The sequence below is a fragment of the Salvelinus sp. IW2-2015 genome, linkage group LG19 (assembly GCF_002910315.2).
Source record: "Salvelinus sp. IW2-2015 linkage group LG19, ASM291031v2, whole genome shotgun sequence".
Taxonomy (NCBI): Eukaryota; Metazoa; Chordata; class Actinopteri; order Salmoniformes; family Salmonidae; genus Salvelinus; species Salvelinus sp. IW2-2015.
This window is the reverse complement of record NC_036859.1, coordinates 3,902,010-3,928,619: the sequence shown is the minus strand read 5'-3', so window position 1 is coordinate 3,928,619 and position 26,610 is coordinate 3,902,010. Positions and strand designations below refer to the sequence as shown.

Here is a 26,610-nt window from a genome sequence, read left to right as displayed (position 1 = left end):
TGGCGTCGGGAGCAACTGCTTGCACACGCGTTACCACTCCACTATGTTCCCTGTCATGGCTTTGCGCCATCAGTACAGATACAACAATCTTGACCACCAAAGTCCATTTGATGTCACAAAGCTGTCCAGTACTTTAAAAATATCCTCTCATGTTGTCCTGGTTTCCAGTGGTTTGCAGAAGAGGATTTATTCCTTAATTGACCCCCCATAAACATAAAGGACATATACCAGGAGCTGTGCCAGGCCCGCCACGGCTGTGGATTCATCCAGCTGTAACGCATATAATTCACTGGCTTGTATGCAAAGCAGTAATTGTTTCAAAACATCTCCTGCCATGTCACTGATGTGTTGTGAAACAGTGTTGTTTGATGAAGGCATTGTCTGTATATTTTTTGGGGCCTTTTCCCCCTGCATTGTCCCAGCCATATCCGCAGCAGCAGGAAGAATGAAGTCCTCCACAATAGTATGGAGCTTGCCTGTCCTAGCCACTCGGTAGCTCACCATATAAGACGCTTCTTGCCCCTTCTTATTAATGGTATCTGTTGCTTTTATACATGTCTTACTACTCGAAAGTCGTCTTTATTCTCGCTCAAAAAACTCCTATGGTTTATTTTTCAAATTGTCATGTTACGTTTCTAAATGTCTGCCCAAGAGTGAAGGTTTCCCGTGAGAGAGAACGGTTAATGTGATTGGATGTTAATTATTTGACTAGGCTACCTGTATTTCACATTGTGTTGCTATTTCTCTTAACACTAGATGGTTTCATTTTATTTTCTGCAGTGAAACGAGGCTACTCAGGCGAGAAAAACATCTCACCCAAATGTATAGCCCCGTTGGAAAATATAAAAAGGTACTGTTTGAAAATGTGAAGAAAAACGAATTAAAAAATTTAACAAATGTTTTCAAATGTGAATCACGTTTTTATTTGGCATACCCCCGACAGCATTGCGCGTACGCCCCCCAGTCTGAGAATACCTGCGGTAGATTAAGACGCATCCAATGCAAAAAAAACATCTCTAGCCTAAACTGTCGGATTTCGATGGGGATTAGATTTCCGCAGGGCCGTGGAAATCGCCTCTACGGGTTTAAATCCATTTTAATCCCACTTGTAACGCAACAAAATGTGGAAAAAGTCAAAGGGTGTGAATACTTTCTGAAGGCACTGTATGTTTTAACAAGCAAACAAGAGTGCAAGACCAGCCAAAAGTCAGCCAGTTAGCTCCCTCTGTTGGCTCCAGTTTAACATAACAGAGCAGCAATAGGTTGGTGAGTGTGAGGGAAAAACAGGAAATAGCTAACACACAGAGACAGACAGACACTTACCTCTACCAGGCATGAACTCAAATCGGATGTCGTTCAGTTCTTTCTTCAAGTTCCTGGGAAGAGGAGAGTTAGAACTGGTTAGGAGGAGGTCTGAACATTCAGGTTAGGCGGTGTCAACCATTGTCCAATTGTGATTACCTACTCATAAAACATTGTGATTATCTACTCATAAAACATTGTGATATACCCCTATTGGCCAACACTGTTTGTTATATAAATAAAACAACCCAGCTAAAAAACACAGTTGGGCTATGGCGCGAAATCGGATGCTACAACTGGACGAAACATGACAAAATGTAATGTTGAAAGCCTGGACAGATACTAAGTTCAGGCAAATATTATCTAATATTCCTTTCTGGTGGAGGAGCTTGGGCATGGAACAGGTTTGTGTCTGTGTGGCACGCACACAATGGAGCAAAGTGACAGTCAACTGATGACGAATGGGCGGTCTTGCCGTAGTGAGTTTGGTTATAAATCATGGGCTGGATAGAAGCAAAGTCTGCTGTCTTCAGAACTGGATAATAATTGCTTAATTTGCCTCATCCTCATTTGTTCAACTTCTCATAAAGCTATGATTGAGAATGTTTTGGGGCTATTTCGTTTCCACTGGTCCAACGGCATCATGAACTTTACAGAGTATCAGGACATTTTAGCTAAAAACCTGGTTGCCTCTGTTAAGAGGCTGAAACTTAGCTGCAAGTGGTTCTTCCAGCAAGACAATAACCCCAAGCACACATCAAAATCTACAAAGAAATTATTAAGTGACCACAAAATCAACATTTTGCAATGGCCATCTCAGTCTCCAGACTTGAACCCCATTGAAAACCTGTGGTTTGAATTGAAGAGGGCAGTCCATGCAGGGAGACGAAGGATATCGAGGATCTGGAAAAATGGTCTACGGGTTCAATATGTTTTCCAATCTCATTTTAGAAATAGGCGCAGTGTCGTTACCCTCACAAGGACAGAGTTCAACAGTATCGAAAACAAAAGTGTCAATAAATTTCACCCCTATCTTCAGTTGTTTTATATACTTGTTAAACAAAATCTGAGCAATTGTATTAGTATAAAATATCATTTTCAAAGGTTTTATACATTATTTTTAGCTTATCTTGGTCAATAATTATAGACCCCATTGTATATTTTAAAAAATGAATAGGTTTAGGCTATAAGGCCCATGCATCTGACAGACAGACAGTGAGTGAGTGATAGATAATCCTAGTCATATTAGCAACCCATGTTAGTTGATGATAATCCTAGTCATATTAGTAACCCTGCTAGTTGATGATAATCCTAGTCCTATTAGTAACCTTGTTAGTGATGATAATCCTAGTCATATTAGTAACCTGCTAGTTGATGATAATCCTAGTCATATTAGTAACCCTGCTAGTTGATGATAATCCTAGTCATATTAGACAACCTGCTAGTTGATGATAATCCTAGTCATATTAGTAACCCTGCTAGTTGATGATAATCCTAGTCTATTAGTAACCCTGCTAGTTGATGATAATCCTAGTCTATTAGTAACCCTGCTAGTTGTTAACTAGTCCTATTAGTAACCTGTAGTTGATGATATCCTAGTCATATTAGTAACCTGCTAGTTGATGATAATCCTAGTCATATAGAACCCTGCTAGTTGTGAAACCTAGTCATATTAGTACCAACCATGCTAGTTGATGATAATCCTAGTCATATTAGTAACCAACCCATGCTAGTTGATGATAATCCTAGTCATATTAGTAACCCTGCTAGTTGATGATAATCCTAGTCATATTAGTAACCCTGCTAGTTGATGATAATCCTAGTCATATTAGTAACCCTGCTAGTTGATGATAATCCTAGTCATATTAGTAACCCTGCAGTTGATGTAATCTCGTCATAATGTAACCCTGCTAGTTTGATGAATCCTAGTCATATTAGCAACCCTGCTAGTTGATGATAATCCTAGTCATATTAGTAACCCTGCTAGTTGATGATAATCCTAGTCCTATTAGTAACCCTGCTGGTTGATGATAATCCTAGTCATATTAGTACCCTGCTAGTTTGATGATAATCCTAGTCATATTAGCAACCCTGCTAGTTGATGATAATCCTAGTCATATAGCAACCCTGCTAGTTGATGATAATCCTAGTCCTAGTAACCCTGCTGGTTGATGATAATCCTAGTCATATTAGTAACCCTGCTAGTTGATGATAATCCTGTCATATAGTAACCTGTTAGTTGATGATCTAGTTATAGTAACCCTGCTATTTATGATAATCCTAGTCATATTAGTAACCCTGCTAGTTGATGATAATCTAGTCATATTAGCAACCCTGCTGGTTGATGATAATCCTAGTCATATTAGTAACCCTGCTAGTTGATGATAATCCTAGTCATATTAGTAACCCATGTAGTTGATGATAATCCTAGTCATATTAGTAACCCTGCTAGTTAATGATAATCCTAGTCATATTAGTAACCCTGCTAGTTAATGATAATCCTAGTTATATTGTAACCCTGCTAGTTGATGATAATCCTAGTCATATTAGCAACCCTGCTAGTTGATGATAATCCTAGTCATATTAGCAACCCTGCTAGTTGATGCATATTTAGATCTCCCTTCTTTTAACATTTCTAAAGGATATTTCCATCTCCATCACATGAAACCGCTCACAATGGTGTTCTCATTAATTTCAGTATGGAACGAACAGTCGCACGTAGCCTACTGCCCTGTGCACATTGCTGTGCTTATGTGAGAAAATAAATGATCAACATTTTATGTTTAACGTTCTGATCTGTTGCATGAGCCTCATTGCTTTATTATGTTTAGGGGATGTAGCCTAGGCCTACTAGTTGTATGTATTTGGGCTCTATCRTCTGTTTGGAATAGGCTACTTCTTTCWCGCACATAACAACAARCYGACCAATAGAATAGGTAAGGTTTTCTACTATGGGCGATAGTAGATTAACATACAGTACGCTAGTGATTTTGCTGTTCGTTACTCGTCTTGTTGGCTGAGGAAAAGTACATTTCGGTAGTTATTCTAACATAGGCGGCACATGGGTTTCAAGTATGGGGAAGATAATTTCCACCATAAAAATGTASCTTTATAAWAAAGCATTCCATGCATCCTCAYATTTGCAGATTTATGTAAAATAGCCYAATATTCCTAATGTGATGATTAGATTGGATGGTCATAATTTAGGATAATAAAACTCACTGTTCGCAACAAAAAACGTCAACGCAGCGCACGTAGTGGCTTAGAGTAGGCCTACGCTATATCAGATAGGAGAAGAAATGTTACGCTTCCTTTGCACAGGAAAATGTTTGCGTTTTGTAAACACATTTYTAACTTTATTTAACTARGCAAGTCAGTTAAGAACAAATTCTTATTTACAATGACAGCCTACACCGGCTAAACCCGGACGACGCTGGGCCAATTGTGCGTCGCCCTATGGGACTCACAATCACGGCCGGATGTGATACAGCCTGGAATCGAACCAGGAACTGTAGTGATGCSTTTTGCACTGAGATGCAGTGCCTTAGACCACTGACACTCATGATTGCAATTCTATTACACTTTATATGACAGGAGACATTAACAGAATATTTGTTAATACGACAAATTACTGGGTAGCCTACTCTGCTGACACTGACATACTGAAACAATAAAAACGACATTGTCTGATCTATTAGGCCTATGAAAAGGGGAGACCCATCTAACCTGGAGGAGGAAATTATTGTCCAAAAACAAACAAAAAAGTGGCACTGACCCAATGATAAAGACAGTGAATATGCACACTCACCAAGGATWTGGCCGATGTTCTCCGCTGGTGCCAATAAGTGCCAATACTTTCCCCTCAAATAAGCTGAGAATTTCGATAACTAAAAGACAGATTGGAGTSTTTTCATTGTCTTCTCTTTACAGCAATAGCCATTTGTTTTCAAAACTGTTTTTCCACGATTGTGTGTATTTTTTTATATTGCGATATGCTTGGCTGGGTCTCTCTGCTTTTCACTGACAGTCGCAACTCAACAATCATCTATTTGGTCCAAATTGAAGGCCCTTCCAGCTGTAGGCTATGTGATTTAAAATAATCCACAGCTTTGGGTGGGTGGACACCCTAATCGTGGGTGGGCGCCCTAATCAGGTTATGCAACCAATGCATATGGGGRTCTGGTAAATTTCTTAAATGTCCGGTAAATTCAAATGCTGCCGGTATAATGCCTGGTGGCACATTTTCCTAACGGAAACAATGTCACCCACCACTGGATGCGTACCTCAACCTCAACACCAGGCTGATGGGGACTTTGGTRGCGGCAGGGTCCTGGGCTACAGCGTCTCCCTGGGTAAGGGTGGCCTCAGCTGGCTTGTCGTGCCCTGCCCCTCCTGGACGGAGCAGACTGGGAGAACCATCCTCTGGAGGGAAGATCTGAGGTGGACCAGAGATAAAGAGATAAACTCATGCTGTATCAGAAAGAGATTAATCCACCTTTTAAGGTGGATGTGGTTTTGATTGTCAACCTTGTGGTAATATTACCAAAGCTACCTTTAAAGGGATACKTTGGGATTTTGGCAATCAAGCCCTACTTCCCCATAGTTAGATGTACCAGTGGATACCAATTTTTATGCCTTTGCGTGCCTAGTGTTAACGCAGTGGCTTACTAGCGTTAACGCAATGACTGGAAGTCTATGGTTGGAAGTCTATGGTATCTACTAGCATGCTAGCAGTTACCCATAGACTTCCAGTCACTGCGCTAACGCTAGTAAGCCACTGCGTTAACGCTAGGCACGCAAAGGCATAAAAATTGGTATCCACTGGTACATCTAACTATGGGGAAGTAGATACAGGGCTTAATTGCCAAAACCCCAAAGTATCCCTTTAAGATGAAGGCACTAACTATAAGTCACTCTGGATAAGAGTGTCTGCTAAATGACTAAAATGTAAATGTAAAGCCTTTTTACACTGTATTCTCTCAGGCCATGAGGCTGTCAGGAGGCTGTCAGCCCTGGGCTAAGAGCCGTGTGAACGTGGCTATAGATACTTATGCCAAGTCTTACAATGCATTATGACTGCACCATAATGCATTATATACCTGTATGCCTTAAGTGAAGTGTTACCACATTATCTGCATGTCCATACACTTMTTTTGGGGGAGAGCAGATTAAAGAGTTAGATCAGGTCTTTGGCAATGATTCTTCTAATACATTTTCATACAAAACTAAAGCCGACCGGCATCCTATTGTTTCTGCAATGAATAAAAAGGTTTTTAGGTGTTCTGATTTATATCAACACCAGGGCTTACCTCAATGGATCCATCTTTCACTCTGGGAGACTAGAATGGGATACGACAAAGATGAACAGACGTCAGAAGAACATACAATGAAGGTTTTCCCTCCCCACAGAGTAACAGATTCATTGATTGATTGATTGATTGAGGAGTCCTAGGTGGCATTGAACCACTACAGGACTTAAAGTTACAGCTAGCAGACCTGGGTTCAGATATCATTTAAAATAATCAATATCTGTGCTTGATTGAACTTGCTTGGTACAATGAAAACAATAGAATAGTTGCAAGAGTGTAAACCACTCCAGGCAGACTAGAGCAAACCATAAGGGACGGTTTCCCGGACACAGATTGAACCTAATCCTGGACTAAAAAACCACTTCCGATGAAAATCTCCATTGAGAATGCTTTTYAGTCCAGGACAAGGCGTATTCTGTGTCTGRGAAACCAGCCCTAAAGCTAAGTATTGTAAAGATTTAATAGTATTTTAACCTAGGTCTGATGGCTAGGTTAAGGGTAACTAGGTTAGTCTCACCCTTAGAGCTGCCACGGCTGCCTTGCCCTCCTCACTCTCCATATCCAGTTCATCATCACTCCACTCCCACTCCCCGTCTTCTGTCTTGTGGAGACGACCACTGGAGCCAGGCACACGGCGCACCTAAACACACTATTTTATCTTTAGCATGGCATTGTGTGGTTTGAGTAAAAAAAGATACCTTGGACCAGTCCCTCGAAATMATCCACACAAACTTTTAATATCGTAAAACCATAGACACAAAATGCAACATTTACCTACCATACTGTAGGCCTAGACTACTGCTGTACATAGCAGGAAGGAAGTCACTGTGTCAAAGCATGATGTGTCTWTGTAGATTCCTGTGTTTGATGCCACTACGTACACTGCCCTGGAATAAGCACTAGGGCCTGTTCAGGAGGCTGTATCGCTGAATAACATTTTTATAGAACTGCATTGTGTAGAACAGCTATGACTGTGTGTCATGTAGAATTCCACTGCCAAGGGTTATAATTGTGTTGTCTCGTACCCTTTTGGATCTGTCTCCTATCGATGGACCTTTCTGCAGGAGCTTCTCTTCCAAGTATTCATTATTCTGCATGACAGAGACAGACAAGATTAAAATCACATGACAACATGGTTCTATTTTTCTTTGCAACAGCAGCCACTTGGGCTCTCGAGTGGCGCAGCAGTCTAAGGCACTGCATCTCAGTGCTAGAGGCGTCACTACAGACACCCTGGTTCGAATCCAGGCTGAATCACAACCGACTGTTATTGGGAGTCCCATAGGGCGGCGCACAACTGACCCAGCGTCATCCGGGTTTGGCCGGTGTAGGCCGTCATTGTAAATAAAAACGTGTTCTTAACCGACTTGCCTAGTTAAATAAAAATAATTATATTTGTCAAAGGTCCTACATATTACGGATGCACATACAGTGTACAAAACATTAGGAACAGCCGGTCTTTCCATGACAGACTGACCAGGTGAATCCAGGTGAAAGCTATGATCCCTTATTTGACGTCACTTGTTGAATTGACTTCAATCAGTGTAAATAGAGGGGAGGGGACATGTTAAAGGATTTTTAAGCCTTGAGACAATTGAGACATGGATTGTGTACATATGCCATTCAGAGTGTGAAYGGGCAAGACAAAATATTGAAGTGCCTTTGAACAGGGTATGGTAGAAAGTGCCAAGCGCACTGGTTTGAGTGATTCCAGAACTGCAATGCTGCTGGGTTTTTCACGCTGAACAGTTTCCCGTGTGTATCAAGAATGGTCCACCACCCAAAGGACATCCAGCCAACTTGACACAACTGTGGGAAGCATTGGAGTCAACATGGGTCCGCATCCCTGTGGAACGCTTTTGACACCTTAGAGTGTACAGTGAACAAATTGAGGCTGTTCTGATGGCAAAAAGGGGGTGCAACTCAATATTAGGAAGGCGTTCCTAATGTTTTGTCCACTCAGTGTATCTACAGTATCTGTCTTACCTTTGCTTTAGTGAAGAATTTATGCTTCAGCAGCTCAGCAGCAGTTGGTCTGAAAGACAGAGTGAGACAGTTATTTACTACTCCGCAGAACCTTAAAYGCACCACGGCAGGAAAATCAGATGAGGGAAGAGAATCCACTCAACAACAAAAAATGGGATGAAGAAAAGTTGTGACCCAGAATAAGACGACTAAGTGAATAATAATAATAGCCGCTTTCTGGTGTGCCATACAAAGGACAACGCTAACTTGGAGAAATTGTGTCACAGTGGAATTAGGGAGCCAACCTGGTTGTAAAACATCTGATTACTAGAATCACATTTGTTAGATTAGGGTTGAAGCAAAAGCCTGAAGGGGGAAGCTCTCCAGAAATACCCCGTCTCAGGTCAGTTATAGTCGGTGGTCCGATGTGACTCAGTCGGTTAGACCGTGGCCCCTGCAACGTCGGGGTAGTAGGTTCAATTCCCACTGGGGCCATATACTAAAATGTATGCAACTACTGTACTGTAAGCCACTTTGGATAAAAGCATCTGTTAAATGGCATACATTCTATTATGAGAGTTTGGGATAGTCACCTTTTCTCAGGCTCCTTCTGTAGACACAGAGATAGCATCTTCCTGAAGGACTTGCCGTACTTCTTCACCATCTCCTTGTCCTGGATCCCCGTCTCCAAGCAGGGAGGGTCATTCTGCAGGGTCAACATTAACACCTACACACACACACACACACACACACCACACACAAGGTTACTACCCACACAACACCAGGTCATGACCAGGTTATTACACACACAAGATGTAAGACAACATCAGTTGGCAATTTAATTCATATATATTTAGCCAGGATAGTCTCCGAAACTGATTTTCAGGGGGATAAAGATGACACTGCTTCCACATCTTTCCAAGTAAATGTGTATAAATCACCTTCATGGGTGGATATTTATGATATGGGGCAGCGCCTGTAGCCAGCTCGATGGCTGTGATCCCGAAACTCCAGATATCTGCTTTGTAGTCATAACCTCTGACCTGAGGAGAGAGGAAGAATAATTGTAAGATATTTTTTCAAATATCTAAGAGCAGCTGTACTAACAGTTAGACAGATAAAATGGTAGCTGACAAACAATCACGACAGATAAAGTGCTTGTAACTTCTCAAAAGATCTGAAGCAAGAGGAAATTGTGTATGCCTCCACTACGCTCTTTGGAGGTGAATTCGTTTTCATCTAGAAGTTAGATAGAAATAGAAGATAAGGAGAGTGATAGCGAAAGCAAGAGATGGAGAGAGAGAGAGAGAGAGAGCAACAGAGAGAGAAAGAAAGAAAAACAGAAAGAGGATTGCCACCCACCTGCTCCATGACCTCTGGGGCCATCCAACATGGCGTTCCGACAAATGTCTTTCTGACCTTAGTTCTGGTCATATCTCCTCCCGCTGCTAAGAAGGCACTCACACCAAAGTCTGGGATAGACAGAAGGGAGGAGAGAGGTGAGAGTTGGTAGATAGAAAGATCAGAGAGATAGGCAACCAACCAATAGACTTGTTCCAGAGGAGTAAATGCTAGAAAGTTTGTATAATTTGTATTGGTAAAAAACAGAAGGAGAAAAAAAACATAATACTTTTCCAGCATAAATAAGCATAAGGGAGTTGAGGTTTTGGGACACATGACCATACCTGCGATTTGCACTGAGCCATCGTCCCCGAGAAGAATATTACCAGCCTTCAAATCCCTGTGAACAGAAAAAAACTATATTTATTTGCTCCTGATAAATGCACTCCATCAATCTGAGCCAAACATGCTGATCAGGGCATACTACTAAAAAGTTGTCATTATCCTGTGTGTCTAGGGCCTGTTTTAGCTGTATGGCACTGTGGTGTTTCAGCTGGATGACAAATCACTGTATGTTCCTGGGGAGAAGCTGTTGAATGAATAAAATAATGAAAGACTGAATGAATAAGGGAGTTTACATGAAGGGAGGAAGTTAAGAATTAAATAGGATGTGTGCCAATTTCTTTGACTGGCTCTTGAATGTCACAACTCTGCAAAATGCACCTATAATTTGACTTTGGTCAGAGAACAAAACACAGGTTAATGTCCATGCTAAATATTTCAAGTTCAAAATCAAGTTTAGGTTAAAAAAAAAGAACTTTTTAAAAAAACATGCGACTGCACCTGTGAATCTGCCCATTCTTATGCAGGTACTCCAGTCCTTCCAGGACCTCTTTAAGGATGGTGGCTATGGACGATTCATCCAGCACCCCAGACTTATGCTCCCCACGAGATATGATGTGTTTAATAATGTCCAGTACTGAGCCTGAGAAAGAAATATTGGAGAGAGAGAGAGACAGAAGCAATGAGAGGTTACTATCAGTTAGCTGTAGGATTCAACATGCGTCATAGGAGGGTGAACAGTAAAATCATGAATTTCTTGGTCAATTCCTTTCAGGTCAATAGTACTTGACTTCAAAGGTCTTGTTATTTAGATTTTGTGAACAGAAATAGCTATCACACACACGTCTCATTACAAGCAAAGGTAGTGCACAGAATATATAAAGATAAAAGGAGGTGTCCATAACAGGCAGCAGGGAGAGTCTGGGCTGAGATGCCAGGAGGATGGACAGTACTAGGCTGAGAGTCAAGGCCACAGCTGGAGAAAAGCTGCTGCTCTGTGGCCAAGTGAACCTGGTAAGCAGGCACCTGGGATGGAGATGGGGTCTGGTAGTTCAAGAACAAACTTCCATTTCAAATACAATTTCATTACTATTATCAACACTATATTAACAGTCGAGCTGGCAACAACCTGATATCAATCTCAATTACATGTCATCCCAGACAGTTTGARAGGCCAGTGCAGGGGCAGCCATTTGTAAATGTGTTCTAACAKTAGTACTTACCACCACTGAGTAGCCTCATCACCAGCCACAGCTCGTCCTTCACTACGAAGGATGTGTAGTAGGACACGATGTTGGGGTGGTGGCACTGGGACATAGCCTGGATCTCTTTCTGCAAAAAAAGGGAAGAGAAAGAGAGCGAGAGAGAGACTCTGAGAGGACTGTATCAGTCTCAGCAATGCAGTCATAAAGTCTTTCCCTCTGATTTTGTGTGTGTGTGTGTGTGGTGTGTGGTGTGTATGTGTGTCTGCTGTTGCACTCTCACCTTTTCCAGCCCCTCCTCTACAGCTAGCCAATACCAGAGGCCATATTGTGAGATTTTGACAATTCATTTTGACTGTGGGTAAATAGATAAAGTGCTTCATTGCTAAAATATCACACTATCCCTTTAAGAGGGCTTGCTATCAAATTGTTATCTAGTATTTATTAGATAGTATTGATTCCTATACTGTCAACTCCTGAAAGACATTGCGCTCTAAACATGTGAGTGCGTGCATACCTGTCTGTGTGTTTGCATGCATGTGTGGGAGCGTATCTGTGGTATGCATCTGTCTGTGTCTGTGTGTGTGTTACCAGGAGCTCGTCCATACTGGTCTGACACTTCTCCAGGTTGATGCGTTTAATGGCCACCCTCTCCTTCCTGGGCTCACAGTAGGCCGCCTGCACCACAGCCGTGGCACCACTCCCTGAAGAGGAAACGTAGGAGGAAGAATTAGAATGTAACACACCTCCAGAGGGAAGCCAGTGGCACCATTACTTGGGACACACCAAGAGGGSGAGGGGGTTGAGCATAACACACACACTGTTGGGAACACATAAGGGTTTAACTAATCGTAATGTTTTGTTACCAGACAACTTCAACAAAACCRAGAGGAAGACAGAGGGGGAAGAATGTAACACACATAGGTAAACCATGAGGGTTTAAATTACAGTAGCTAATCATTTAACTCCAGTGTTTGACAACGAAGAGATATAAAGMACTCCAATTGTAAAATAGTCTTYTCTTTTTAGTCATAGATATGGCTCAAATTACAGTAATTGACCCGACAACTACAACAAAAGCCAATAAGAAGTCAGTTGGGGAAGTTGCACATTTACAGGAAAACTAGCTAGCTACAGTAATGTTTCAATACTCAACAAGTCACTATAACACCGCTGTATTTACTACAAATAAATATTTATKATTTTACATTTTGCAGGATAAAATCGAGGTGTCCAAATAAAATACAAAAATCTAAACAATTAGTAATAAGAGCAAAAGGCAACCATCTAATAATAATAACAATTAAATAATAATACAAATATACAGTACTAGTCAACAGTTGACACACCTACTCAAGCCAGGGTTTCTCCTCATTTTTACTATTTGACATTGTAGAATAATAGGGAAGACACCAAAGCTATGAAATAACACATATGGAATCATGTTGTAAGCAAAAAAGTGTTAAACAAATCAAAATATATTTTATATTTGAGATTCTTCAAAGTAGCCACCCTTTGCCTTGATGACAGCTTTGCACCCTCTTGGCATTCTCTCAACCAGCTTCATGAGGTATGGAATGCATTTCAATTAACAGGTGTGCCTTGTTAAAAGTTAATTTGTGGAATTTCTTTCCTTCTTCATGCATTTGAGCTAATCAGTTGTGTTGTGACAAAGTAGGGCTAAGTCCATATTAGCCCTACAAGGTAGGGCTAAGTCCAAATAGGGCTAAGTCCATATTATGTCAAGAACTGCTCAAATTAGCAATGAGAAATGACAGTCCATCATTACTTTAAGACATGAAGGTCCGTCAATATGGACAATTTCAAGAACTTTGAAAGTTTCTTCAAGTGCAGTCGCAAAAACCATCAAGTGCTATGATGAAACTGGCTCTAATGCGGACCGCCACAGGAAAGGAAGACCCAGAGTTACCYCTGCTGCAGAGGATAAGTTCATTAGAGTTACCAGCCTCAGAAATTGCAGCCCAAATAAAAGCTTCACAGAGTTCAAGTAACAGACCCATCTCAACATCAACTGTTCAGAGGAAACTGCGTGAATCCTGTCTCTTATACACATCTAGATGTGTATAAGAGACAGACGCAGAGTAGGTGAACGGATGATCGCCGCATGTGTGGTTCCCACCGTAAAGCATGGAGGAGGAGATGTGGGGGTGCTTTGCTGGTGACACTGTCGGTCATTTATTTATAATTCAAGGCACACTTAACCAGCATGACTACCACAGCATTCTGCAGCGACACGCCATCCCATCTGGTTTGCTCTTAGTGGGACTATCATTTGTTTTTCAACAGGACAATGACCCCAACACACCTCCAGGCTGTGTAAGGGCTATTTGACCAAGASGGAGAGTGATGGAGTACTGCATTAGATGACCTGGCCTCCACAATCACCCGACCTCAACCCAATTGAGATGGTTCGGYATGAGTTGGACTGCAGAGTAGTGTTTCCTCTGCGTAAGTGTGGCGCTGCGCCACGGCAGAATCATTGCCGCCACACGAAAAGAAACATCCTATGTCTACCAAACATAGCTTCAATAAAGTTCCGTACAGCACATTTGCTTTTTAGCTCTGTGATGTAGCCTGCAACTCAAGAAACACAGTGCGCGAGTGACCAGTGTTCGATAGACACTCTGCGGCGCGAAACACAATTCACTTGAATCACCTCAGAGTGCACCTTCGTGAGAAACTGCAAGAAAGGTACGTTAGCTTGCATGTTTGACTAACGTTAGCTAGCCAACTAGCTAACTACACAAGCTAGCTATCACATAAAAACKAACATAATTTAGATCTATAATATTGCTGCCACAATTGTAACGGCAATAAGCTATCCARTATCCACAAGTATGTTGAGGATAGAAACATGGTTAACATTACTAGTCTAGCAAGTTAGCTAGCTACTTTCTTTGGAATTGTATCAAGTGCAAGCAAGATAGATACATTTATCTGACCTTGATTAGATTTTTTTTCCCACAGATGAGTTCATTGAAGTATTTCCAGCCACAGCAGCAAAAGAGAAAGGGGGAGCAGGGTCAAGAGTGTCAGGTAACGTCACCTTAGCTAGCTATYGTCAAATCAGCCGGAATKAAATAAAACTTTCTTTAGTTAGCTAACTCTTTAWAAGCTTRAGCYATCGTTTTATAACAAGTGTATGGCTTACTTTACGCAGAGGAAACACTGCTATGTGGTCCAACTCATCCCGAACCATCTCAATTGGGTTGAGGTCGGGTGATTGTGGAGGCCAGAGAAGAGGCAGAATCCCAGGAGTGAGGTAGGAATGCATGAGGGACAGAATGGAGCTGAGGGGAGAGAGCCAGGAGGGGAGATGGAAGGAGAAAAGGAGAGAGGAGAGCAGAGAGAAGAAGAAAGTAGATAAAAGGAGAGTGGTGGAGGAGGAGGAGAGAGGAGTAAGGCCAAGTGTGCACCACCTTCAATCCGGGTGAGACCCAAAGTGGCTTAAAATGTACAGACTGAAGCTGTGGCTATATAATACGCCACATGGTCAGTCAAATATCCTTTAATTAGGTTAGGGGTAAAAATGTTTGTGCAAATTTAGTCTGTACTAGTCTACAGCATTATGTGAAGTGTTGTAATGCTTGCTATCTGCAATAGGTATTGCCCAAGCCACCAGTAATTCCACTAAACTACACTCTATATCCGGTCTAGGAATGTTCTGCCGCCTGTACCGTCAACATAGGCAGGCTGCTAAGAGGGGTGTGTCAAAGCGCCCTTTTATTGAAATAGGGGCCCAGATTCATCAGTTGGACGATATTAACCGTAGACTACAACGTTCAACACCATAGTGCCCACAAAGCTCATCACTAAGCTAAGGACCCTGGGACTAAACACCTCCCTCTGCAACTAGATCATTGGACTTCCTGACGGGCCGCACCCAGGTGGTAAGGTTAGGCAACAACACATCAGCTACACTGATCCTCAACACGGGGGCTCCTCAGGGGTGTATGCTTAGTCCCCTCCTGTACTCCCTGTTCACCCACGACTGYGTGGCCAAACAACTCCAACACCATCATTAAGTTTGCTGATGGCACAACAGCGGTAGGCCTGATCACCGACAACGATGAGACAGCCTATAGGGAGGAGGTCAGAGACCTGGCAGTGTGGTGCCAGGACAACAACGTCTCCCTCAATGTGAGCAAGACAAAGGAGCTGATAGTGGACTACAGGCCCCCATTAACATTGACGGGTCTGTATAATGGAGCGGGTTGAGAGTTAAGTTCCTTGGTGTCCACCAACTAACTATCATGGTCCAAACACACCAAGACAGTTGTGAAGAGAGCACGACAACACCTTTTCCCCCTCAGGAGCATGAAAAGATTTGTCCTCAAAAAGATCCTCAAAAAGTACTACAGCTGCACCATCAAGAGCATCATGACWGGTTGCATCACCGCCTGGTATGGCAACTGCTCCGCATCTGACCATAAGGCGCTATAGAGGGTAGAGCGTACGGCCCAGTACATCACTGGGGACAAGCTTCCTGCCATCCAGGACCTACATACTAGGCGGTGTCARAGGAAAGCCCCAAAAATTGTCAAAGACTCCTGATGCTCTCATGCAGGTTTCAGTGTTACTTGCCTTGAAGCGAGCATAGAAGCAATTTAGCTCACCTGGTAGGCWTGTGTCACTGGGCAGCTCGCGGCTATGCTTGCCTTTGTAGTTTGTAATAGTTTGCAGGCCCTGCCACATCTGACAAGCGTCGGAGCCAGTGTAGTACGATTCAATCTTAGTCCTGTATTGATGCTATGTCTGTTTATTCCCCTCTGGTTGCACATTTAACATGCTGGTAGAAATCTGGTAAAACGGATTTAAGTTTCCCCTGCATTAAAGTCCCCAGCCACTAGGAGCCCYGCCTCTCGATGAGAGTTTTTCTTTTTGCTTATGGCCGTATACWGCTCATTGAGTGAGGTCCTAATTAAGAGMTCGTAAGTWAGCATTTCACAGTAAGGTCTATTCGGCGCATGTGACAAATAAAGTTTGATTTGATTTCTGGGCTCAGTTCAGAGAGGAGGAGAGTTAGGTTGAAACCAATGTTATACAAAAAAGATATATAACTTATTTTTATTTTTGTGTGTAATTAGGTCATAGATCCTTAATTGCTGGCCTCCAGGACGCCTAGACAGGAGGTTCCAACACCTGGAATTCTGGGGGCCTTCAGTGTATTGGGACCTCAGTGTGTTGGGCGTTCTCTAGTGAGAGGATAAACACCTTTAACCTGACCCTCCTCTCCAGCCAATTCTGCAGCTAGAGCTTCTGTGTGCAATAGTGGCCCTCTTTCCAAGCAACATGTGCTAGTTGGAGCATTCAAGGTACTCTGTTGGTTCTTCTTTAATGTTTTACATCTTTTGGTTTTTCATGTATTTCGGGGGTGGACCAGCTGACAACAATGACAAAGCTGGCCTCGCAGTTTGATGAGTGGAACAGCTCTACCCCTGCCTTAATCTGTCATTGCTGCAGCTGGCTACAACAGTGTCTTCCGTTAATTGATGAACTTCTCTGCAATGAAGCGAGTAAAAACATATAAACGTGAAAGAGGATCCTCTTTGTCCTCTTCCTTCAATATTATATATCTGTTATTGCATCCTTTATATTATATAATTTTATAATACATTATTAGAGTTCATTTCTGGGGTGGAAATTATACTTTAGATGGTTTATATGAGTTTTTCCACTTTTAAAAAGTCACCAGAACCAAGCTTTTCAGTACTTAAACATATTTTGTTTTCTGGGGAGTTTTCTGGACTACGGACCCCCCCCCCCCCCCCCAACACATTTTCCAGAGAAAGACTGCCGGAGAGTGAAGGAAAAGCAGCCAACAAGTGCTGAGCATGTGTGGGAACTCCTTCAACACTGTTGGAAAAGCATTCCAGCTGAAGCTGGTTGAGAGAATGCCAAGAGTGTGCAAAGGTGTCATCAAGCAAAGGTTGGCTACTTTGAAGAATCTAAAATATAAATATATTTAGATTGTGTTAACACTTTGGTTACTACAAGTGTTATTTCAGAGTTTTGATGTCTTCACTATTATTCATAAATGTGGAAAATAGTCAAAATGAAGAAAAAAAAAACTGGAATGAGTAGGTGTGTCCAAACTTTGACTGACTGTATATACATTAACAGCATAAAAACTGTTGTACAACTACTAATAAGCCTAGAACAAATAAAAACTATGGCTACAACTCCTGCATGCTTTGTTGACTACGAACTTTCTTACCCAACCGTGGACAGACTGTTTCGTTCCCATGCTCGGGACTCGGACTCTATTGGTTACACAGACTTTTGGCCTCCCATCCCATTCTAACCACCTCTCGCCGGCTTTGTATTCATGTACCTGATGAAATTGCTGTACAAATGATTCTGTGTGCCATCTGATGCACTTCAGATGTCATAAATCAACACTGCAGAGCTCTCCCTGTCCTCTGCCGTGCCCTGATTGTATTACTGTTTGAATTATCTGGAAATGTGCATGTAACACTCTGGCCCATCTATTGTTGCTAGCCCCAATTCTGAACTTTTGCTCTGATATCTGCTTCATTGATTTCTGCTCCCGTAAAAGCCTAGTTTTCTGCACGTTAACACTAGAAGTATGTTTTTTGAAAGTGTGGGTTCAAGAGCTCCAATCCAGATGTGTTGGTCATTACTGAGACGTGGCTAAGGAAGAGTGTTTTGAATACTGATGTTAACCTTTCTGGTTATAACCTTTTTCGGCCAGACAGATTTTCCAAAGGTGGGGAGTGCAATCTTTACCAATGATCACCCTCAGTGCTCGGTTGTCTCCACCAAGTCTGTCCCCAAACAATTTGATTTCTGCTGTTTTAAGTATTAAAAAACTTTCAAATAGCTCTTTGTTGACGTTGCTGGGTGTTATCGTCCTCCATCAGCACCGGCCTGTACCCTACCTGCCCTAAGCACTCTCCTGGCCCCTTACACCAAGTCTGAATTTGTCCTGCTAGGTGACCTAAACTGGGACATGCTTAAACCACCTGACCAAGTCCTAAAGCAATGGGACTCCATAAATCTCTTCAGATTATTACCAATCCCACAAGGTATGACTCCAAACACCCAGAAAAGGCTACTCTTCTTGATGTTATCCTCACAAATAATCCTGATAGGTACCAGTCTGGTGTTTTCTGTAATGACCTTAGTGATCACTGTTTTACAGCCTGTTTCGTAATGGCTGCTCAGTTGAACGACCTGTCCTGATTTGTCATAGACGCTTGCTAAAAAAACTTTAATGAGCAAGCATTCCTTCATGACCTGGCCTCTGTAAATTGGTATAAAATCAGCTTGATCCCCTCTGTCAAAGATGCTGGAACTTATTTTTGAAATTTCAGTGGTATTGTTAATGAACACGCACCCACAAAGAAAATGAGAATTAAAAACAGGTTCAGCCCCTGGTTCGACCGTGATCTTGCAGAGCTACTCCACCTCAAGAATTGCATTTGGCGAAAGGCTCAGCACACCCATACTCAGGCTGACTGGCTCTGTTCAGGCAAATGAGAAATAAGTGGACTCAGGCTATCCAAAAGGCAAAAGTGAGTTACTTTAAGGAGCAGTTCTCCTCTGTGGGTCTAACCCCAAGAAGTTCTGGGAAACGGTTCAAGACCTGGAGAATAAACCCTCCACCTCACAGCTGCCCATGTCCCTTAAAGTTGATGACGTGGCTGTTACTGACAAGAAGCACATGGCTGAGCTCTTTATTCACCACTTCATTAAGTCAGGATTCCTATTTGACTCAGAAATGCCKCTCTGCCCATCCAACATTTCCTCATCTCMCACAACTTCCAATGCGACTATCCCCGAGGCTTCTCCCTCTTTTCCCCCTGCCCCGCTACAAAGTTGCTCCCCGCAGGCAGTCACTAAGTCAGAGGTGTTAAAGGAGCTCCTGAAACTTGATCCCCAAAAAACATCTGGGTCAGATGGTTTAGGCCCTTTCTTCTTTAAGGTTGCTGCACCCATCATCGCCAAGCCTATCTCTRACCTTTCTAACCTGTCTCACCTTTCTGGGAAGGTTCCCATTGCTTGGAAGGCAGCAAAGGTTTGTCCATTTAAAAGGGGGAGATCAAGCTGATCCTAACTGTTATAGGCCTATTTCTATTTTGCCCTGTTTATCAAAAGTGTTGGAAAATCTTGTCAATAAATCAACTGATTGACTTTCTTGATGTCTATAGTATTCTCTCAGTATGCAATCTGGTTTCCGATCAAGTTATGGATGTGTCACAGCAACCTTAACTTCTTTGGGGTAGGGGGCAGTATTTTCACGTCCGGATAAAAAGCATGCCCAGAGTAAATGGCCTGCTACAAAACCATAAAAGCTAGAATATGCATATTATTAGTAGATTTGGATAGAAAACACTGAAGTTTCTAAAACTGTTTGAATTATGTCTGTGTATAACAGAACTCATATGGCAGGAGAAATCTGATAAAAAAATCCTACCAGGAAGTGGGAAATCTGAGGTTGGTCGATTTTCAACTCAGCTCCTATTGAAGATACAGTGGGATATTGGTAATGTTGCACTTCCTAAGGCTTCCACTAGATGTCAACAGTCTTTAGAACTTTGTCTGATGCTTCTACTGTGAAGTGGGGGTGAATGAGAGTGGAATGAGTCAGAGGTCTGCCAGCAGCCACGAGCTGACCATGCTCAATCATCAACTCAATCATCAAGTTTGCAGACGACACTAGAGTGGTAGGCTTGATTACCAACAACAAAGAGACGGCCTACAGGGAGGAGGTGAGGGCCCTCGGAGTATGGTGTCAGGAAAATACCCTCACACTCAATGTCAACAAAACAAAAGGAGATGATCGTGGAATTCAGGAAACAGCAGAGGGAGCACCCCCCTATCCACATCGACGGGACGGTAGTGGAGAAGGTGAAAAGTTTTAATTTCCTCTTCGTACAAGTCATGGACAGACTGAAATAGTCCACCCACACAGACAGCGTGGTGAAGAAGGCACAGCAGCGCCTCTTCAACCTCAGGAGGCTGAAGAAATGTGGCTTGTCACTGAAAACAATCACAAACTTTTACAGATGCACAATCGAGAGCATCCTGTCGGGCTGTATCACCGCCTGGTACGGCAACTGCTCCGCCCACAACCATAAGACTCTCCACAGGGTAGTGAGGTCTGCACAACGCATCACCGGGGGCAAACTGCCTGCCCTCCAGGACACCTACACCACCCGATGTCACAGGAAGGTCAAAAAGATAATCAAGGACAACAACCACCCGAGCCACTGCCTGTTCACCCCGCTATCATCCAGAAGGAGAGGTCAATGCAGGTGCATCAAAGCTGGSACCGAGACTAACAAACAGCTTCTATCTCAAGGCCATCAGACTGTTAAACAGCCATCACTGACATTGAGTGCTGCTGCCAACATACTGACTCAAATCTCTRGCCACTTTAATAATAAAAAATTGGATGTAGTAAATGTATCACTAGTCACTTAAACAATGCCACTTTATATAATGTTTACATACCCTACATTACTCATCTCATATGTATATACTGTACTCTATACCAGAGGTGTGGACTCGAGTCACATGACTTGGACTCGAGTCAGACTCGAGTCACAAATATGATGACTTGCAACTCGACTTTAACACCAATGACTCGTGACTTGACTTGGACTTGAGCCTTATGACTCGACCTGACATGATACCCTCTCCAAGCCCAAATATATAAAAATGATGTTATTTAAAAAGTGTGCAGCGCATCAACTCTTCATTTAACGGATTACAGTTTGAATCGGACAGCAGCCAATCAAATTGTACGTGGCAGTGCAAAGGAACGTCGGCGGGTGAATTCAGATGGAGCACTTGGAAAGAGGATACCCAAAATTATTATTTTCCGATATAAAGACGACGTTGCATCAACAAAAAACGGATTGCAACTTGCAAAACATGCGGGAAGAAAATTACAGACGGAGGCGCAACAACTTCCAACTTCGTTCGACATTTGAAGCTGCACAAAGAACAGTAAGTCGTGGCTAATATTGCCGACAGCTATCCATCAGACGAGGTTTTGTGTTTATGAGTGTGTGTAACTTGTTTGTTTCATGGGTTCATGGATTTCTTTTTGCTGGCTTGTGATGTCTGGAGCCTGTATTGTTATGTGCCCTCCTCACTGCTTGCCTAGATTAGACTTGCAGATTGACTCTCCACTGCGCTGTTTGGAGCTGGAAAAGATCAAATGAACCATGTGGCCAGAATGCCTCCTAGAATGGTTGTGTACTCTTCCTAACCTGCTGATTAGGGCGAGTGCTTGAACCTCTGTGTTTATGCTTCACACAAATCCCACCATCCCTCTCTCTGCTGGCCTCCGCAGTTTTGAGCTTTCTCCATTGATAATGAATGAAGAACGGCGGCTTATTTCATCTGAGGCACCGCATTCAGACAGTTTTCCAGATAGAAATGCAATATATAGATCTGTACTCGATTCTCTATTCTACACAGCAAAGGCTGTTGTAGGTGATGTATTTCTATGTGAATTGCNCGGCCTACAGGGAGGAGGTGAGGGCCCTCGGAGTATGGTGTCAGGAAAATACCCTCACACTCAATGTCAACAAAACAAAAGGAGATGATCGTGGAATTCAGGAAACAGCAGAGGGAGCACCCCCCTATCCACATCGACGGGACGGTAGTGGAGAAGGTGAAAAGTTTTAATTTCCTCTTCGTACAAGTCATGGACAGACTGAAATAGTCCACCCACACAGACAGCGTGGTGAAGAAGGCACAGCAGCGCCTCTTCAACCTCAGGAGGCTGAAGAAATGTGGCTTGTCACTGAAAACAATCACAAACTTTTACAGATGCACAATCGAGAGCATCCTGTCGGGCTGTATCACCGCCTGGTACGGCAACTGCTCCGCCCACAACCATAAGACTCTCCACAGGGTAGTGAGGTCTGCACAACGCATCACCGGGGGCAAACTGCCTGCCCTCCAGGACACCTACACCACCCGATGTCACAGGAAGGTCAAAAAGATAATCAAGGACAACAACCACCCGAGCCACTGCCTGTTCACCCCGCTATCATCCAGAAGGAGAGGTCAATGCAGGTGCATCAAAGCTGGSACCGAGACTAACAAACAGCTTCTATCTCAAGGCCATCAGACTGTTAAACAGCCATCACTGACATTGAGTGCTGCTGCCAACATACTGACTCAAATCTCTRGCCACTTTAATAATAAAAAATTGGATGTAGTAAATGTATCACTAGTCACTTAAACAATGCCACTTTATATAATGTTTACATACCCTACATTACTCATCTCATATGTATATACTGTACTCTATACCAGAGGTGTGGACTCGAGTCACATGACTTGGACTCGAGTCAGACTCGAGTCACAAATATGATGACTTGCAACTCGACTTTAACACCAATGACTCGTGACTTGACTTGGACTTGAGCCTTATGACTCGACCTGACATGATACCCTCTCCAAGCCCAAATATATAAAAATGATGTTATTTAAAAAGTGTGCAGCGCATCAACTCTTCATTTAACGGATTACAGTTTGAATCGGACAGCAGCCAATCAAATTGTACGTGGCAGTGCAAAGGAACGTCGGCGGGTGAATTCAGATGGAGCACTTGGAAAGAGGATACCCAAAATTATTATTTTCCGATATAAAGACGACGTTGCATCAACAAAAAACGGATTGCAACTTGCAAAACATGCGGGAAGAAAATTACAGACGGAGGCGCAACAACTTCCAACTTCGTTCGACATTTGAAGCTGCACAAAGAACAGTAAGTCGTGGCTAATATTGCCGACAGCTATCCATCAGACGAGGTTTTGTGTTTATGAGTGTGTGTAACTTGTTTGTTTCATGGGTTCATGGATTTCTTTTTGCTGGCTTGTGATGTCTGGAGCCTGTATTGTTATGTGCCCTCCTCACTGCTTGCCTAGATTAGACTTGCAGATTGACTCTCCACTGCGCTGTTTGGAGCTGGAAAAGATCAAATGAACCATGTGGCCAGAATGCCTCCTAGAATGGTTGTGTACTCTTCCTAACCTGCTGATTAGGGCGAGTGCTTGAACCTCTGTGTTTATGCTTCACACAAATCCCACCATCCCTCTCTCTGCTGGCCTCCGCAGTTTTGAGCTTTCTCCATTGATAATGAATGAAGAACGGCGGCTTATTTCATCTGAGGCACCGCATTCAGACAGTTTTCCAGATAGAAATGCAATATATAGATCTGTACTCGATTCTCTATTCTACACAGCAAAGGCTGTTGTAGGTGATGTATTTCTATGTGAATTGCMATGTTGGATGGCCAGCAGATACTCTGCTACTTAATTMATCTACAGGAGAGCAACCACCCCACACGACCCGATCCAGCCTACCACGCCTCTCCCGCTGTCACCGAGAGAGAGGGGGGTCTTTCTCATGGCTACCCATGTATTTCCAAGGAAATATAACATTTATTTGGAAAGTAATAAATATATAGATATTTTTTAAAGCATTCATGATTTGCGTGAATGTAATATACTAACTATTACTCTTGTTAAAAACTATGAAATGGTATTACATTTGGTGAAGAGCACATTATGACTTGTTTAGGACTTGAAACTCAAAGTTTAGGACTTGAGACTTGAGTGCTAAGACTTGAGACTTGTAAAACAATGACTCTATACCATCTACTGCATCTTGCCTATGCCGCACGGCCATCGCTCATCCATATATTTATATGTACATATTCTTATTCATTCCTTTACACTTGTGTGTATAAGGTAGTAGTWGTGRAATTGTTAGACTACTTGTTAGATATTGCTGCACGGTCGAACTAGAAGCACAAGCATTTCGCTACTCTCGCATTAACATCTGCTAACCGTGTGTATGTGACCAATAAAATTAGATTTGACTAATATWGGAGCTACCAACTCCTTACTAACACAAGGTATGAGTGACTCATTAAGCCCCATCATGCCTTCTTTCAGCGAAGGGAACCACCCACACCCATCCTGTTCCTAGCTAGCACTTCACTTGTCCTGATTTACCTAGTTCGCTAGCTCCAGTAGCTTCGGGAAGCTACCTACGCTAATTAGCTGCCTAGCTAGCTAGTAATTCAAGAAACGCACAACTGAGAAACAGATGTTTGGCCTATGTCTAACGTTACTTCAATATATTTGCTARCTATCAAAAGTAAGGTTGGTTASCTGTAGGTTTAGCTGACCAGCTATAAGTTAGCGARCTAGCTAGCTGTCTTGCAAGAAAGCCAGCTTAGCTATGACGTTAGCATGCTAGCTAGGTGTCTAGCGGCATACTCACCAATCACCTCGTTGAGCACATAATCGTCCTTGTTGATGGACCACGTTTGAGCACTCGGGTCCTCTGTCATGGCTTCGTTGKAGGTTTATACTGTTTACAGTGTTATAATGAATGTGGTGGGTTGGTTTTCAAGAATTATAACGAGATAACTACTCCATTCAGTTCTGGGATGTTACCTACCTCACCCTGACAGCTCCTGCAGCTACTGTCAACACAACTTTGACACTTGCGAGGCGCCTCGCAGTCGAAAGTGGAATGAAAAAGACGCCATCTTGAGTGTGGCAATAGGTGGCTAGATATGGAACGCTGTTTGGSTATTTGCGTGTCAAAACAGACACACGTCAAATAACAAAATTACAGCGGTGTAAAGTACTTAAGTAAAAATACTTTAAAGTACAACTTAAATCGTTTTTTGGGGTATCTGTACTCTACTTTGCTATTTATATTTTGACTACTTTTACTTCTTCACTACATTCCTTAAGTTAAGAAAATATTGTACTTTTTACTCCATACATTTTCCTTGACACCCAAAAGTACTCGTTACACTTCGAACGCTTAGCAGGACAGGAAAATGGTCAAATGCACGCACTTATCAACCGAACATCCCTGGTCATCCCTACTACGGACTCACTAAACACACATGCTTCGTTTGTAAATTATGTCTGAATGTTGGAGTGTGCCCGTGACTTTCCGTAAATAAAATTTAAAAAACTAGAACATTGTGCCATCTGGTTTGCTTAATATAAGAATTGTTTTATTATTTATACTTTTAATACTTAAGTATATTTTAAAACAAATACTTTAAACTTTTACTCAAGTAGAATTTTACAGGGTGACTTTTACTTTAGTCATTTTTTATTAAGGCATCTTTACTTTTACTCAACTCTGATAGTTGGGTACCTTTTCCACCACTGCAAAATTATATTATAAACTGGGTGGTTCGAGCCCTGAATGCTGATTGGCTGACAGCCGTGGTATATTTAAGCAATAAGGGCCAAGGGGGTGTGGTATATGGCCAATATACCACGGCTAAGGGCTGTTCTTCAGTATGACACAACGTGGAGTGTCTGGACACAGCCCTAAGCCGTGGTATATTGGCCATACATCACAAACGTGATGGTGCCTTATTGCTATTATAAACTGTTTATGAACGGAATTAGAGCAGAAAAAATAAGTGTTTTGTCATACCCGTGGTATACTGTCTGAAATACAACGACTGTCAGCAAATCAGCATTCAGGGTGCAAACCATCCAGTTTATTACAGACCGTATACCACGGGTATGACAAAACATTTATTTTTACAACTCTAATTATGYTGGTAACCAGTTTATAATAGCAATAAGGCACCTCAGGGGTTTGTGGTATATGGCCAAAATACCACGGCTGTCAGACAATCAGCATTCAGGGCTCGAACCAGCAAGTTTATAATATAATTTCGTTTTTGACGTGTCCCTAAGAACAGCCCTTAGCTGGCAGAGATGGCCGCCTCGCTTCGCGTTCCTAGGAAACTATGCAGTATTTMGTTTTTTTATGTGTAATTTCTTACATTGTTACCCCAGGAAATCTTAGGTTTTATTACATAGTGTAAGGAGGAACTATTGGAAATAAGAGCAACGTCAACTTACCAACATTACGACCAGGAATACGACTTTCATAAAGCGGAACCTCTGTTTGGACCACCACCCAGGACAATGGATCAGATCCCAGCCGGCGACCCAAAACAACGGCGCTGCAGAAGGGGCAGACGGAAGGTCTTCTGGTCAGGCTCTGTAGACGGGCACATCGCGCACTGCTCCTGAGCATACTACTCGCCAATGTCCAGTCTCTTGACAACAAGGTAGACAAAATCC

At 42.5% G+C, this 26,610-nt stretch overlaps 1 protein-coding gene across 2 annotated transcripts in view; it reads right to left on the bottom strand.

The window, feature by feature from the left end:
- The window catches only part of LOC111979701 (serine/threonine-protein kinase OSR1), a 37,515-nt gene extending 12,539 nt beyond the window's left edge, over nt 1-24,976 (bottom strand). The window contains exons 1-14 of one of the 2 annotated variants that reach the window (XM_024010345.3): nt 24,761-24,976; nt 12,053-12,165; nt 11,483-11,591; nt 10,761-10,902; nt 10,262-10,317; nt 9,939-10,048; nt 9,518-9,619; nt 9,170-9,303; nt 8,598-8,646; nt 7,637-7,702; nt 7,129-7,251; nt 6,612-6,641; nt 5,586-5,737; nt 1,324-1,376 (exon numbers count right to left, since the gene is read on the bottom strand). In XM_024010345.3, the coding sequence (XP_023866113.1) occupies nt 1,324-1,376; nt 5,586-5,737; nt 6,612-6,641; nt 7,129-7,251; nt 7,637-7,702; nt 8,598-8,646; nt 9,170-9,303; nt 9,518-9,619; nt 9,939-10,048; nt 10,262-10,317; nt 10,761-10,902; nt 11,483-11,591; nt 12,053-12,165; nt 24,761-24,830 (1,309 nt within the window). In that variant the 5' untranslated portion in view covers nt 24,831-24,976. Of the gene's footprint in view, nt 1-1,323; nt 1,377-5,571; nt 5,738-6,611; nt 6,642-7,128; nt 7,252-7,636; nt 7,703-8,597; nt 8,647-9,169; nt 9,304-9,517; nt 9,620-9,938; nt 10,049-10,261; nt 10,318-10,760; nt 10,903-11,482; nt 11,592-12,052; nt 12,166-24,760 lie in introns of those variants that run through there. The other variant, XM_024010346.3, reaches the window with a different exon arrangement.
- Nucleotides 24,977-26,610: the final 1,634 nt, after the last annotated feature.